The 14,736-nt window shown below is 45.8% G+C and overlaps 1 protein-coding gene and 1 non-coding gene across 9 annotated transcripts in view; both read left to right on the top strand.

Annotated features, from left to right (window-relative positions):
- Nucleotides 1–14,736, top strand: part of GNG12 (G protein subunit gamma 12) — a 133,891-nt gene that overhangs the window by 118,062 nt on the left and 1,093 nt on the right. For 7 of the 8 annotated variants that reach the window (XM_088835377.1, XM_088835381.1, XM_088835384.1 and 4 more), the window contains one exon: nt 13,174–13,286. In XM_088835377.1, coding sequence (XP_088691503.1) covers nt 13,194–13,286 — 93 coding nt within the window. In that variant the 5' untranslated portion in view covers nt 13,174–13,193. Of the gene's footprint in view, nt 1–8,671; nt 8,805–13,173; nt 13,287–14,736 lie in introns of all 8 variants that reach the window. The other variant, XM_088835383.1, reaches the window with a different exon arrangement.
- On the top strand, nt 318–424 carry LOC129541938 (U6 spliceosomal RNA). The gene has a single exon (XR_008682975.1). It is a non-coding gene; the product is annotated as a U6 spliceosomal RNA (small nuclear RNA).

Genomic DNA, 14,736 nt, shown 5'->3' with positions numbered 1-14,736 from the left:
TCTGCTTAGCAGTATTGGAAAACATGCCCTCTGTTTAAAGTCAATCAGATGCTAGGCCTTTATGACCAGAATCCTAAATATCTCTGTTCTGCTGCTTTGTCAGCCCATTAAGAACGAGGGTAGAATGGCTATGTTGTGGACACATACCGGGTAATAGATCTTATTGTAGACAATGTCCAGCACTGCTCAGCTTGGGGAGCTAGAGAGTGTGCAAGGCAGATCCCCCAGGAAGGCTGGTGGGAGGACTCCCAGTCGGTCACATAGTTGAAGAAGAAGGCACCAGTTGTCTGGGTTTGGGGATAAAAGGGCCATCAACTGTGCTTGCCTCAGCAGCACATATACTAAAATTGGAATGAGACAGAGATGATTAGCATGGCCCCCGTGCAAGAATGACAGGCAAATTCATGAAGCATTCCATATTTTTAATTGATTTTTGAGAGTTTGATATTGAAACTCCAACTGAAAATCTCATCTTCTTAAAAATAATTGTAATATAGAGCAGAACTATATATAACTTGGTTCTGTATTTTCCAAGTCTCCTGTAAATATGTTATCATGCTTTCATAATTAGAAAAACAAAAAAGAGGAAAAGGCCTTCAACCACATAACCACAGGTAAGAGATGAATGGCCATCTGGAATGTTCTGCCTCCTTCCTTAGATTGGTCCTGTGTCCCTTGCCAGGAATAACTTCCTCAAGGTGAAGTGCCTGTGTCTTTGGGAGCAAATGAATGATTTCCAAACAACAGAAGAACATAGCAAAGAGCCCATTTCACTGCACCCCCAGGTGCTCAGCATCTGTGAAGGGAAGGAGCCTAAGAGTGGGGGTGACTCCAGCAAGGAGCCCCTAGATTAGTGCTTCTCCACGAGTGGTCTCCACACCACACCAGCAACATCAGCCTTTCAGGGAACTTCTCACTAATGAAAATTCTCAACCCCCCAGCCCAGACCTGCTGACTCAGAGGTGGAGAAGCACTGCTCAGAGGGCTTCCTCACTTCAGATAGCATCCTTTGCTCCCCAAAGCAGTGAGCCCTTGGAAGGCAGGAATTCAGCCTTCTGATCAGCTTCTCTGATCATTCCCATTTCTTCTCTCCAGCCCCAGCGAGCTCCTCATATAGGACCTGCAGGCAGATGCAGTGTGTGCCGTGATGGCTATGAGCACCAGGGTTGATTTCAGCCCTATAGAGCCTCAGTTTCCTCTTCTGAAAAATGGGTTAATAACACCACCTTCACCATGACCCCCAAATATATTAAAATAAAAATAGGGTACAGAGCAATGCATATGACATAATCCCATTTGTATATTTTGAAACAGATATATGAGTAATCATATTTGTATGTGCATGTGATGTCTTCAGAAGAAAACCCAAGAAACTAGTAACAGTGATTGCCTTGAGAAATCTAGAGTAGGAGGACAGCTACTTTTTGTTGCCTACTCTTTGGGACTGTTTAAAATCTGGAATATACACATATATTCTTTTAAAACTTAAAAATTAGTTAGTGACATAGGGCTTTGAATCTGCCCACAGTGTGGGAGACCCAGGTTCAGGAAGATTCCCTGGAGATCTTCCTACTAGAGTGGGAATGGCAAGCCACTCTAGTATTCTTGCCTGGAGAATTCCATGGACAGAGGAGCCTAGCAGGCCCCAGTTCATGGAGTCACAAAGAGTTAGACACAACTGAGCGACTAACACTGTTCTACCACTAGTGACATAATAGTAGTTTCCTTTTCAGGGACATTGTAAAGAGTAAATAGAATAACTTTACATAAAGCCCTGAACACAGTACCTGGCACAGAAAAAGCACACTGTTAGTGTTAGCCTTTGTCTTTAGTACTAACTAGTTACGGAAGTCCTCTGTTCATTTATGTATTCATTCATGAGTAAACAAATGGGACATCCATCTGACTTCAGCCAGCCACGCAGATATAAGCACATCATTTCTCGTATCTTGTCTTGCTATGCTAGGTAGAGAGTAAACCTTGTTTGTAAAGATCACCCTCAGTCTTGATGGTAAACTCGTGCCTCTGTGTGGCTGGACCCTGGCCCGGCATATGGGAGTGGGTGTTGGGGAGCCCTGCACCCCTACGTTGCACATCAGAGAACCATTCCCTCAGCGCACCTTTACTGACTGCAGATCTGTGTGGGGCACAGACTGAGAGTGCCAAGTGGCATTGCCCTCAGAATCTGGGCACCACTCAAGTGGCCAGCGCATGCAGGAGGTTAATGTTCACAGCCCCAGAAACTGGCCCGAGTCAAGTGCATCGGAGTCCCAGGGACTCCACCCCAGCTCCTCAAGAGCTGTGAACGGAACCAAGCAGGTGGGTAACCTTTGGCTTGGAACAGGCAATATTTTGCAGGGTACACGTGGGAAGGAGCAGCAGGGTGTATCCCGTCTCTAGGAAAACAAACATGGGGTACACTGACACCCCAGGGTGATAGGTTCACACTGGCTGATGTGTTGTGTTGGTTGCTACATCGCGTGTCTTAGTCTAACCCAGGTATTTATTGAGGCCCAATTCTCTGCGTTAGTCAATGTGAGAGAGAGGATGGCACAGAGATCTCACCTGCCTGGTTAAGGGTGTGGTTTTGAAGCAGAAAAGCTCTGGGTTAAATATGTTTCTGCCACTTTCTAGCTGTCTGAGCTTCGAAGATCAGAAAGTACCTAATCTTCCTAAGCTTCAGTCTCAATTAAGTATAACACATTCAACCTTATAGTTGCAGACAGTATTAAGTGAAGTATTATCTGTAGAGAGTACTTGACATAGTAGCTGGTACATAGTAAGTGATGAATAAATGTACTTGTTAGACTATTATTATTGAGCTAAACTTCCCACAGTTTAGTGGGAAGACAATCTCCATTTACACAAAGTCAGTTACTTACCAATAAGCATTAAATAACATACAGTTAAGCATTGAAATCAATGGGGTTGCAGACACTTTTTGACAGTTTGATGATAGCTATAAATCCTCACTTCAGAAAAAAAACATAGGCACACATACCAGATTTTGTGTATTGCTTTAGGGACTTCATTCACAACTCTTCCTGTCTCCCCATCTCATTCATGGGCCATCCCTTAGGGTTCCTTGAGCCCCTGAGCTTCAGATACATATTAATAGCAGGAATCTATAAGGGGAATTAGTCACTGTAAGCAAAAGTAGTTAGGGAGTCCTTCCTGGAAGAGAGAGAAATGTGAAGTAGCCTAAAAGAAGAGAGGATTTAAATTGGCCAACAGACTTCCCTGGTGGTCCAGTGGTTAAGAATCCACCTTGCAATGCAGGGGAACGCTTGTTCAATCCCTGGTCAGGGAACTAAGATCCCACATGCTGTGGAACAACCCAGCTCGTGCTCAGCAGCTTAGAGAAGCCCATTCACTGCAATGAAAGACCCTGCGTGACCCAACAGAGATTCCACATGTCACAAGTAAGACCCCACACAACCAAATAAAATAAATGTTTTTAAAAAGATAAAGTAAGTTGGCCAAGAGAAGCAGGCAGAAAACTTTGGTGGAGATTTCCAGATGGGACTTGAAAACACAGCCCACAAAGCCAGGGATGGGGTGACAGACTCCTGAGGCTGCAGCAGTAGGAACAGGAGAGGTTCTAGCTGGGCCTCTGGAATCACGTTGCCTGAGCTCAGATCCCAGCCAGGGAGCTTGCTAGCTGTGTGGCACTAGGTACATACTTAACCTCTCTGTGCCTCCGCTTCTTCTTTTATAAAACGGGAATGAAAATGCATAGTATTTCTCACAGGGCATTTGTGAGGATTTACTCGGATAATGTACTGCCAGTCATTGGCTTACAGGCTGCTGTCTGGCATACAGTAAGCTCTGGGCAGTAATAAGCTGCTTTTAGGATTAGGATTTTTATTACGGGACGGAAATACTGGGGAGGATCTTGACTGCAAAGCTAAGCCCTTTGAACTCTTCCTGCGGGTACTGGAGAGTCCCTGGAACTTTCCTGAGCCAGAGAGACATTAGCTAAAAATGGTACTTTATCTGAGCATATCCTGGTGAGGATAGATTAGATTGGAGGCAAATAAGGAACATGAATGGTTACAAGACTGATGCAATAGTCCTAACTTGAGGTGCTGGGAGCCAAAACTGAGGTAAAATAGAAACTGGAAAATGGGGAAACGTTTAAATGCAACATTTGTCAAAGTATGAATCAAGAGAATTTGGAAAGTGCCAGGATCTAAGTTTGCACTGATCAGACCCAGGTCTCCTGCATTGCAGGCAGATTCTTTACCATCTGAGCCAGCAGGAAAGCCCTCTAAAAGGGTCTAATTTTGCACTGTCCAGTTAGGCAGCCACTGTGACTCATGAGCACTTAAAGTGGGGTTCAAATGAAGATGTGCTGTAAGTGCAAAATGCACACTGAGTTTCAAAGATTTAGTACCAAAAAGAGTAAAACAGCTCAGTTTTTCAACGTTAATTTACGTTTTAATTTTCGTCATATTGGGCTAAATAAAATACACTAATTTCATTTTCTTCTTTTTTTTTTTTAATGTGGCTACTAGAAATTTTAACCTCACATGTGGCTCACATTTCTGTCAGATAAAGGTCGATTTTAGGAATTGGAAAGATGTCTTGTGGCCAGAACAATAGTGGTGCTGAGAAAAGGACATGAGGAAGGTTGGGGCAGGTGGCAATGTTGTATTGGATTTTAGATGTGTTTGAAGCAACTGTGCAGCATTCGAGTGTAAATCAAAATAGGCTTTTATTTAGACATTGGAATTAAAGTAAAAGGTCAGGGTTATATGCATGTAAAGCGTGTTGGTCTTAGTTAAAATCCTTTAGGGTCAAGCATCTACGTCACTGAGGACCAGTGTGGGTCAGGCAGGTGCTCAGTAATTTACATATGTTCTCTCATTTCCTCCTGGTTCAACCCTATTAGGTATGTACTATTATTATCCCTTCCCATTTTACAGATGAGGGAACTGAAGGCCAGAGAAGTAAAGTATTTCTGGGTAGTAGTCCATGAGGAGACAGGATTCGAATTATAAAGGCTCTTTCTGCAGCCCTCCAGGACTGAGCCCCTGAGAAAACCAAAGTCAGAAGGAACAAGAGCTATAGAAAGGAATAGCACTGGACAGGCAAGAACAGGACAGCCTAGCATCATGGATGCCAGGGACGAGACACTTTCCAGAAGAAAGTAGTTGTTAGGAAAACAAATATAGACTTGAGTTACAAAGAAGGATGGTAAGTACTAAGAACTATTTCAAACAGAGGGCGGGTTAATACTGTAGGTTAAGGTCATGAGAAGGAGTTAGAATTTTCCAGGACTTGTTCAGACCTTTGAAAAGTTAAGCATAGGTAGGAAGTGGCATTCTTTTAAGCTGACCTGTTGTAAGACCCAGGCAGAAATAAATGTGGGTAGAACCCAGAGGTAGGACTCTGATAATCATTACTGGTGTTTCTCAGGAGGACCTATATCAGAGTCCTCTAGGAAGCCTATAAACACAGATTCTTGGGTCCTGCCTCCGATATACTGGATCAGATTTTTTTAGCAAATGCCCCAGGTATTCTGGATACACACTGAAGTTAGGAACCAGCTGCTCAAGCTCTGCAACTCTCTCCTCGATTTATTACCCAGGACTGGCTCATTGGCGCATGGCTCCCTGCCAGCTTCACTGGGACACAGAAGGAGGATGGGAACCATCCTGTGTCTTTAGCAATAGTCCTACCTGAAATCTGGGGCAGTCCTTCTCTTAAAATAAGAGCGACCAGTTGTTCTTCACTTTGATCTTCTCTCAAGGCCATTGAACTCCCAACTTCTACCATCATTGCTGTGGAGACCACCTAACTGAAGAGGCAACAGGCCCTGAAAGGGAGGCCTCGTCTTCCTTGTTCAGTGCTTCTGGCTGACGCTTGGCCTTGCTTTCTCTCAATTCCTTACTGTGTCTTTTGATGTTCAGAGGCATGCAGTATAGAGTGGCAATGGAGAGGATGACCTTGCAAGTCAGGTGGCCCTGAGTCCCAGCTCTGCTGCATAATTCAGTGTGATCTTTGGCAGGACTTTTTTCACCGTTCTGTGCTTCATCTATAAAACAGAAATGATAAGAGAATTTATCTCTGAGAGGATTAAATGAAATAATTCTTGGATTTTACTTACCTGGCACATATTTCAGTACTCAACACATAGTAGTAGTTTTTTTAATTTTATCATGATGACAGTAACATTATCATCATTCAAGCACAGGTGCTCTGGATCACAGGTAAAATCAACTAATTAAATATACCAGACCAGGACCACAAAGGGTTAACAAGTATAAAAACATCTACTTTTAGAGGAAGAGCTCTGTTGAGGTCTTGAGAGAGACTGTTCTCTTTCTTTTTCACTCTGCCTATTCTGAACCTACATATACTTCTCTTAGAGAAGAATGTGGGCAGTCCAGGGGTTAATACTCTGCCACACTTCCAGTGCAGAGGTCGCAGGTCCAATCCCTAGTCAGGGAACTTAGACCCCACATGTCCCACAGTGCAGCCAAAAAAATAGAAAGGAATATCACCATCACTCTATTGTCTCTTCTCCATCCCAAAGCATGTCTTCCACTGTTCCATGCAGGCCTTCCTCATCTCTTTGCCTTACTTTCTGTCCCCATAGGCCAATAACTTGTTCTTTTCACCCTTTGTTCTCAAAACTGAACAGGAGCAGGGCAGGACATGCAGGCAGCTGGTCACAGGCTCAGCTACCCATGGCCTTCTTGCCTGCAAGCTCTGTTTGGGAGGAAGAATTCTGCCTTAGCTTTCCTTTTCAAGTCATAGAATTTGGTGTGTTCAGCAATGACAGTATAAAAGTAGAAATCATAGCTAATCTTTGTAAGCTATTGACAGATTACAAAACAATAGATTAACAGTTGTGAATCAGTTGGGGTTTAGGTCCAGCAAACCAAAAGCACTCTTGGGGGTGTTAACAGAATGAGCTTTAATATAGGGGATTGTGTGCTTGTGTAGTCAGTGGAAGGAATGGAGACACAGGCTGTCAGTGGAGCCCCCTGAACGACTTCTAGATACCACCACAGCACCGGTGCCCAGGGGCCCTGCAGCATAATTTAGCAGGCTGCTGCAGCCACACAGCTTCTTAGCACCATGCTACTAGTGACTGCACACTGGGGTGCCAAGAACCTCTGCCAAGAACAGGTTGCCTACCACCTGGTTAGCCATCAGAAATAAGCCAAGCACCAAAAAAGTGGCCTTCTCACTTCTGCCTTCCAGATCCCTCTTGAATGCACGAGATCAGCAAAGCCTGCATCATCCAGACCCTAGCTGCAAGAGCACCTGGGTATATTCGTTTGCTTGGGCTGCTAACACAAAGTGCCACAGGCTGAGGGGCTTAAACAACAGAAATTTAATTTCCTACAATTCTGTAGGCTAGAAGTTTGCAGTTAAAGTGTTGGGGAGGGTTGCTTTCTTGAGACCTTTCTCTTTGGCTTGTAGGTGCCCACCTTCTCCCTGTGTCTTCAAATGGCCATTCTTCTGTCCCCTGCTGTGGCCAAATCCCCGCTTCCTTGGAGGACCCCACCCTAATGAGCTCATTTTAACTTAATTACCTCTTTAAGGACCCTATCTCTAGATACAGTCACATTCTGAATTCGGGGGGAGTTAAGACGTCAACCTATGAAACTTGGGGGGACACAGTTCAACTGATGACCCTGCAGTAGCAGGACTCAGCCAGAAGAGAGGGAACATGAGCCTGTGGGTGCTCAAAGCACTTCCCTTGGGCTGCAATCAGAGGACGCAGGTACTCGCTGCTCTCTATATTTACTAGACCCACATGCTTATCTGATGCCTTTGAGATAGAGAAGTATTATTATCCCCACTTTTCCCGTGAGAAAGTTGAGGTTTAGAAAGGGTACAAGTGTCATGTAGGGCACTAAAGGTAGGAAGGGGCAGGGGCAGGAGTGAACCCAAGTCCCCTAGCCTAATCCTCGAGCATACACTCGGAGCTGAGCATCCAAGCGGAGTGTAAAGGCTGGGTATAAGCTAAAACAGAGGATCTGGCATGTGTGCGCCTACTAAGATTTAGTTTGTGACTTTTCTAGAGATTTTTCTTTTTGAAATGAAATCTCTGTATTTTTCAAATGTTGACAGTTAAAACACATACACACATTGCTTCTCTCTGTGTGTTTCTGTTTCACACACACGGGTTAACCCTGTGTGGGGCCCAACCAAACACATCTGCAGTCTGGATTCAGCCTGTAGGCTCTGATAGAAAATAATAAGTGTTTATGAGAAGAGAAAACCAGTTCTTAGGGGCTTGACTGTCCGCTCTCTGCATTCCTTCAAAGGCCCTGTCAGTAGATGTTACTGCCTGATTACTTTGAAACTCTTCTTTTGTGAGTCTTTACCTTTGTTTCCCATTGGATGCACAGCTTTTGTCTTGTTATCAGGCTTGAGAGAGAACTGTTCTCTTTCTTTTTCACTCTGCTAATTCTGAGCCTACATATATATGTCTCTTGGAAAGGAATATCAGGACTTCCCCAGCGGGCCAGTGGTTAAGACCCTGCTGCACTTCCAATGCAGAGGGCGCGGGTTTAATCCCTGGTTAAGGAACTAAGATCCCACATGCCGTGCACTGCAAACAAACAAAATTTTTAAAAAGAAAGGACTATTGCTATGACTTTGTTATCTCTTCTCCATCCCAAAGTGTGTCTTCCACTGTTCCTTGCAGGCCTTCCTCATCTCTCCGTCCCCCTGACACTTACCCATGCGTTAGTGCTGGGTGCTTCTGTGTGCCATCCCAACAAGCCTGTGAGATAGGTTGCTGTGGCCCTTTAGCAGATGAGGTGCAGGAAGAAAGCTGGGTAAGACATTGATATTAATAGTTGAAGGAGGGATAAGAGGGTAAGTGGAAGCCTGCTTTTTTTTTTTTTTTTTGCAGCCTGCTCTTTTATTACAGCCACAAGGGGTGTGTTTGCTTAGAATGTTGGCTTCACTCCAGCGATTCAATTACTGGCCAGGCCTTGATGACTTGTGATTCAGATTCTGGGGCTTCCTGGTGCCTTCCTGCCAGAGTGTGCTCTATGACACACTTGCCATCCCCACCCTTCTCTCCCTGCTTCAGGCCCCTCTAGACAAAGATTAAAATGCCCACATTTCCCTAATGTGACATCTCGTTCCTAGGAATTTCTAGGAAGCTGAGAATTCAGATGAATAATAGCATTTGAACCAATGCAGAGCATTTGAATAGCTAAATGCTACTTTGCTACTAATGCTGTGTTTATTCAAATCTCTCAGCCACATGTAAAACTGAAAACCAGGCTGCAGAAGCAAGAGCCAGGGTTTTATCAGACCTGTGGTTCTGCACAGGGCAGGCACAGGCCTGGGCCCTTCTGTGTAGGATGGACCCCCTGGGGACTCAGGCTGTTCAGATGCTAACCTCAGTCCTTGCCTAGTAGCCGCAGCAAGAACATTCTTGCTTTGCTCGTGGATATGACAGGGGAGACCTGTCTTCCAGAGCACAAGACAGACAAACAGATGCATTCTGCACCAGAAAGAGTGTTGTACAAATGTGAAGCCATCAGCAAGGCCACCACTCCCGGTCATGGGGTGTCAAGGTCACCCTTGATTGGAACCACAGCGTGGACTGTTCACTGATGCCCTGAGTGTTTGTGAATCTAATTAATTGGAATTGCATCCTTTCATGATACAGTAGGAAGTGTGACTTCCGGGATACAGAAGCTTACGAGCTGGTTCAAGGCTCTGAGCTGGATGAACTGGGAGCACGTTTTTCTAATTTTAGTTGCCTCATCTATAAAACAAGGATGAAAAAGTAACACACCTTTCTGGCTGAGAGTGAGGCTTCATGGATGAATGTAGATGAAAGTACATGTACGCTCTGAGGTTCCATACGAATATCAGGTGTTGTTTGTCTTGGAAGCTATTCTTGGAATAAGAATAAAGCAAGTTTTTTTAATCCGAGTAGTAGCACAAACAAACAGCCAGACATTCATGCCATTGAGGGAAGACCAAAGAAACCCTCTGAGGGTGCAGAGACGCTCAGAGATGTTTGTGTCCCAGTCTGTCCATCTGGTTCTGCCCCAGCCCAGCTGTTGAGGCAATGCCGAGCAGCTGCAAAAGGGGAGGAAGTCCTCGGGAGACCTCCTGCTCCTGTAAACACTGCCCACCAGTCCAACGTCAAGCAGCCCATGACCTTGCTCTCAGACACATGAGGCAGCTCAGCCGCTCAAGTTCCTTGAAGAGGCTCCTCGGGTTAAAACAATATAATTTTGATTTGACGTCTCCATTGGAAGCATGTTATCATAAGAAATGATGTACTTTTCCAGTGGCCCAGTGAACAACTTTTTCTAGAGGGGTCTGCAATAGAAGGGAACAGGCAGCCATCTGAGGGATGGGAAGAAGGCTCTCTGTGAAGGAGCCAGTGAGAACACAGAAGTCAGAAGCGGGGAGGGCTTGTCAGGGCCCCAAGCTGGCAAGCACGAACTGTGAACCGCTGGCTCTTTTTCATCCTGACTGTAATACAGTCAGGAAGTTAAGTCCTCTGCGTACCAGATGCAAAGTTTCTCACCAATTTTAGGAGGACCTACCCAAGCATCTTATAAATAAAGCCTGACTCTGGACGATTTGCTTATGGCCACGCGGGTGGGAGCCACGGCTGACCCAGTCCTGATACATGTGTGAAATGTTCCACAGTTACAGGAAAACTTGCTAAGGCCTTGGAAACTCTATGCCCTGGAGGTTGAGATGAACAAGAGAATGCTTGGTGTTATTTTCCTGTGAAGGGAACATTAAGAAAGTCCTGAGGGTGCAGCCTGGAAACCACAGACTGCTCAGAAAGGGTGTCGTATTTGCATTCTGGAGGCTGGGGGCCAATCCTCCAAACCGGCGCCAGCTGGCAGGGGAGCCCAGCTTAACGTGCTCCAGGGAACAAAACCAGTGTGGTTTTGAATCTGGGCACTTGGACTGTTCACAGAGGGGCTGTCTGCTGCCTTAGACCCGTTTCAAAGGTTCTTTTAACAAGTGCTTGCTGAGAGCACGGAAGGGGCTGTGTCAGGCCGCTGGGTATGAGCAGAGTCACCAGGAGGAGACCCTTGGCCTCTCCTTTGGGTGTGGCAGGATGACTGAGGAATCGGAGGAAGAGGCAGCTCGTCTGGAAGTGTGTTGTAACCCAGTCGCCCAAGGCAAGGCCACCATGTCCTGCCACATGATGGCTGCTCCCAGTTTCCTGCGTGGCTTGGGCTCCCTTACTCTAGGGGAATCCTCAGATGGCTGTCTCCAGCCATTCCATTCTGCCATGACACCAGAGTGCCACAGAACTGCCTAGGGCCAATGCCCACCCACACTGGTCATTCGGAATCCTTGAGGCCTGTTGACCAGGGCGGGGCAGATAGGAACACAAGGGATTCCCATTACTTGTGCTGGGTGGGACCACTAAGGATAAATACAGTAGCAGCTACTGTGTGTGTAGTGCTTTGGTCCTTTGCTAAACACTACATGTGCACCAGTGAATTGAATCTTCAAAAATTACAGTATCCCTTTATTACAAATGAGAAAACACAAGCTCAGAGAAGTTGGGTAACCTGCCTAGTTTCACCCAGCTAGTAACTGGAAGGCAGGGTCCAAACCAGGGGCATGAAGCTTGCTGATTAGGATTTCAAAATTCTGCAGGCAGTTAAAAGCACAGTTGTATTTGGGCATTTGACCCAAAGCTGCTTCTGACCTCAGAGGGTGCAAGCCCTACCCAAGTCCTTGAACTTGGCCACACAGAGCGTTCTGAGTGCAGTAGATCTCTGGTGGATGCCGCTGGAGCTGCGGGTGTTTGCTTTCTGCAGCCTTGTGTGGTGTGAGCCTTTATAGCACTTGAAGCCCCTCCAGAAGGCTGAGTCAGCCTGGGTTTGCTGCCGGCGCCAGACTTTGCTGAGCCCCGTGCACAGCATGGGGAGACACACCTACTGTCCACCTGCTCTGAGTCATAAAACTGCCACACTGCTGCCATACCTGCCAGCTCTGCAATCTCTTCCGGTGCCACCGCGCTGAAAGAGGTCCTGGCCATATATGGCAGGGGCACCGGGCAGTGCCTTTCCCTAGCCTGCCTTCCCGTTGGACTCTGCCATGGGACAACTAGACAGGTCGAAGCTCAAGGTCCAGAAGTTTCCTCTGCTTTGCACCAGGTGGCTGGGGAGACAGAGGGCAGCCTAAAAGCCACGGTCTCAAACCCGAGAGGAGAGTCAGCCCACGAACATGCAGTGGAAGTGTGGGATTACCCTGGCCACCAGGATGAAGCCAGAGAGATCAAAGTTGGGAGAAGAGGGCAGCGGAGGAGGGGACTAAAGAAGTTCCATGAAATATTTCAGGCTTGAGGCTGTATCCCATTTGACTTTTTGGTCTATCATTGAGAGTCTTTCATCTGAAAGGTTCTTACTTTTTTCCTGAATAAGGGCTTCCTTATCTGCTTAACATTCTCCGAACGATTGCAAATCTTGATATCTCCTAAAAATGCACCCTTTGTGTAGAGTTTTCCAGAAGCACTCTCATTTGCCATTTTTCTGTTGCCAGGAATCACATCAGTGTAATAGTTGGGTAAGAGAGCCAAAACGAAATGAAATCTAAACCTTCTATTAAGGTACATGGCAGTAATTATGCTAACCTGCACGTGGGATGTGGCCCATGTGTGCTGGAGGCCTTGAAATCACCGTGGATGTTTGTGTGTGTTTCCCCTTAGAAAATCCTAAGAAAGGCTATTTTATGCTGTATATAGGGCACAAGGATTAAACTACTAGTACTGGATTTTTGGCACAGCAGTAAAGAACCGCCTACCAATGCAGGAGACACAGGAGATGCAGGTTAGATCCCTGGGTCGGGAAGATCCCCTGGAGAAGGAAATGGTAACCCACTCCAGTATTCTTGCCTTGAAAATTCCATGGACAGAGGAGCCTGGCGAGCTCCAGTCCATGGAGTCGCCAAGAGGCAGACACGACTGAGCGACTAAGCACACACATACTGGGTTTCTGCAGAGGAAAGATTCACGAAGGTGCTCAAAAGAATTACCAGCTTAAACACTGAGGCCACCATTCCCATTTCCGAGGGTCTTTATGGTGACTGCCTCCAAGAAGCTGTGGTGACCGGAAGTGCATCCTTTTCCCCTCGGGTAACACTAAACAACTTAAAGATGACTGCTCTTCACCTTTTAAAAAAAGTTCTCTTAAATTTCAGGTGAAAACCATTAATTGAAGATGTCGAGCAAGACAGCCAGTACTAACAACATCGCCCAGGCACGAAGGACTGTGCAGCAGTTGAGAATGGAAGCCTCCATCGAAAGAATAAAGGTCAGAGCCTCGAGGGGGTCAGATGTGTTCCTCACCATCTCCCTCTGCTCTCCTGAGGCCAGGTCATATTTCTGAGAAGATAATGCCATATATATAGTTCAGCCAGGTGCCGTGATTTTCTCTGAGCAAGCTGAGAGTTTCTGAGTCTTAACTTTCTTTTCTACATAGCATGGGCAAGCCAAAGTGTCTGAAGTGAGCCTGTTTGGACAGAAAACGTAAAACCCATGACAGGATTTCCTGAGGACTTGCTTTCCCTGGGCACACATGGCCGAGCCTTCTGGCACTGTGTTCTGCCTGGGGACAGGGGTTCCAGGTGGACTTTATATAAACACCCTCGTCAGTCCTCTGGAATGTATGAAGTGTTCTGGAGTTATCACTGCAGCCGAGGGAGCCTTGCATAACAAGTCAACAGTCACGTGTCCTTTTGAGGAGAAGGCACTTTTTCAGTGTGTGTGAACTTTGATGACCACAGTCTGCATCCAGGGCGAATAGTGCCAGCCTTAGTTGAGACCTGGAGGAAACCAGAAGGCATCTGATGGGTCACCTGACTTAGAAGTCATTTCCCCAAAAATCCCCAGAGAGGGCTAAGCCGTGAGTGCCTTGGAATGTTGTGAGTAATGCTGTTTCCTAGATACTGAAGCAGTCACCTGATAAATTCCTCTGGGCCTGGAGATAGTCACCTGTCTTCAAAACAGGAGGCTGCCTGTCCTGTATTTGCCAGGGCTCAGCTGGCCTGTGCCCCTGGCCTAAGGACACTGATCTGATGATTCTAACGGGTCTCTACCCAGACCCCTGAAGAAGGTGTGGTATTTCCATTTTTAACTCATGCCAAAGTAAGGTGCTACATCTTTCCATGCTGGTTTTGTCCCTCTTTTTATTTCCCAAAGCCCAATCTTTAATGATAAATCTTGACACTCTACCAGAATTTGGCTCTGTTCTTCCTGAGATTTGTCTCTGAGCCCTTATTTCAGTGCTTTAACTCTGTTCTGCTCTGCATTCTAATTTTTTTTTAATTGGGTAGAAGCTAAGATACAGCCTTCCTTTGACTCAGACGTTTTTCTTTTTCCCCTCCTCCCAACTTTTTACTTTGAGAAATTTTACACCTACAGAAGAGTTGTAACAATAGACACCCATATACTCTTTATCAAGATTCACCAATTAGCATTTTACCATATTTGTTTTCTGTCTCTGCACACATACAAAACTGACGTAATTTTTTCCTGAAATTTCTTGAAAGTTATTTGCAAACATCATGACTCTTCACCCCTAATACTTCACCATTTGTCTCCTAAGTACAGTGTGTATTCCTCTACATAACCACAGTAGAATTATTACACTCAGGATCAGCTGCTGATATCTAACACACAGTCTGGTTTTGAAGATTCCAGGCCCCTCACTTTGCAGAATGGGCCTCACTGCAAATGAGATTGTTTGCTGATGACCAAATTCG

This window comes from Moschus berezovskii, chromosome 4 (genome assembly GCF_049115385.1).
Source record: "Moschus berezovskii isolate FMDL1 chromosome 4, NW_MosBer_1.0, whole genome shotgun sequence".
Classification (NCBI taxonomy): domain Eukaryota; kingdom Metazoa; phylum Chordata; class Mammalia; order Artiodactyla; family Moschidae; genus Moschus; species Moschus berezovskii.
This window is presented reverse-complemented; position numbering and strand designations above follow the sequence as displayed.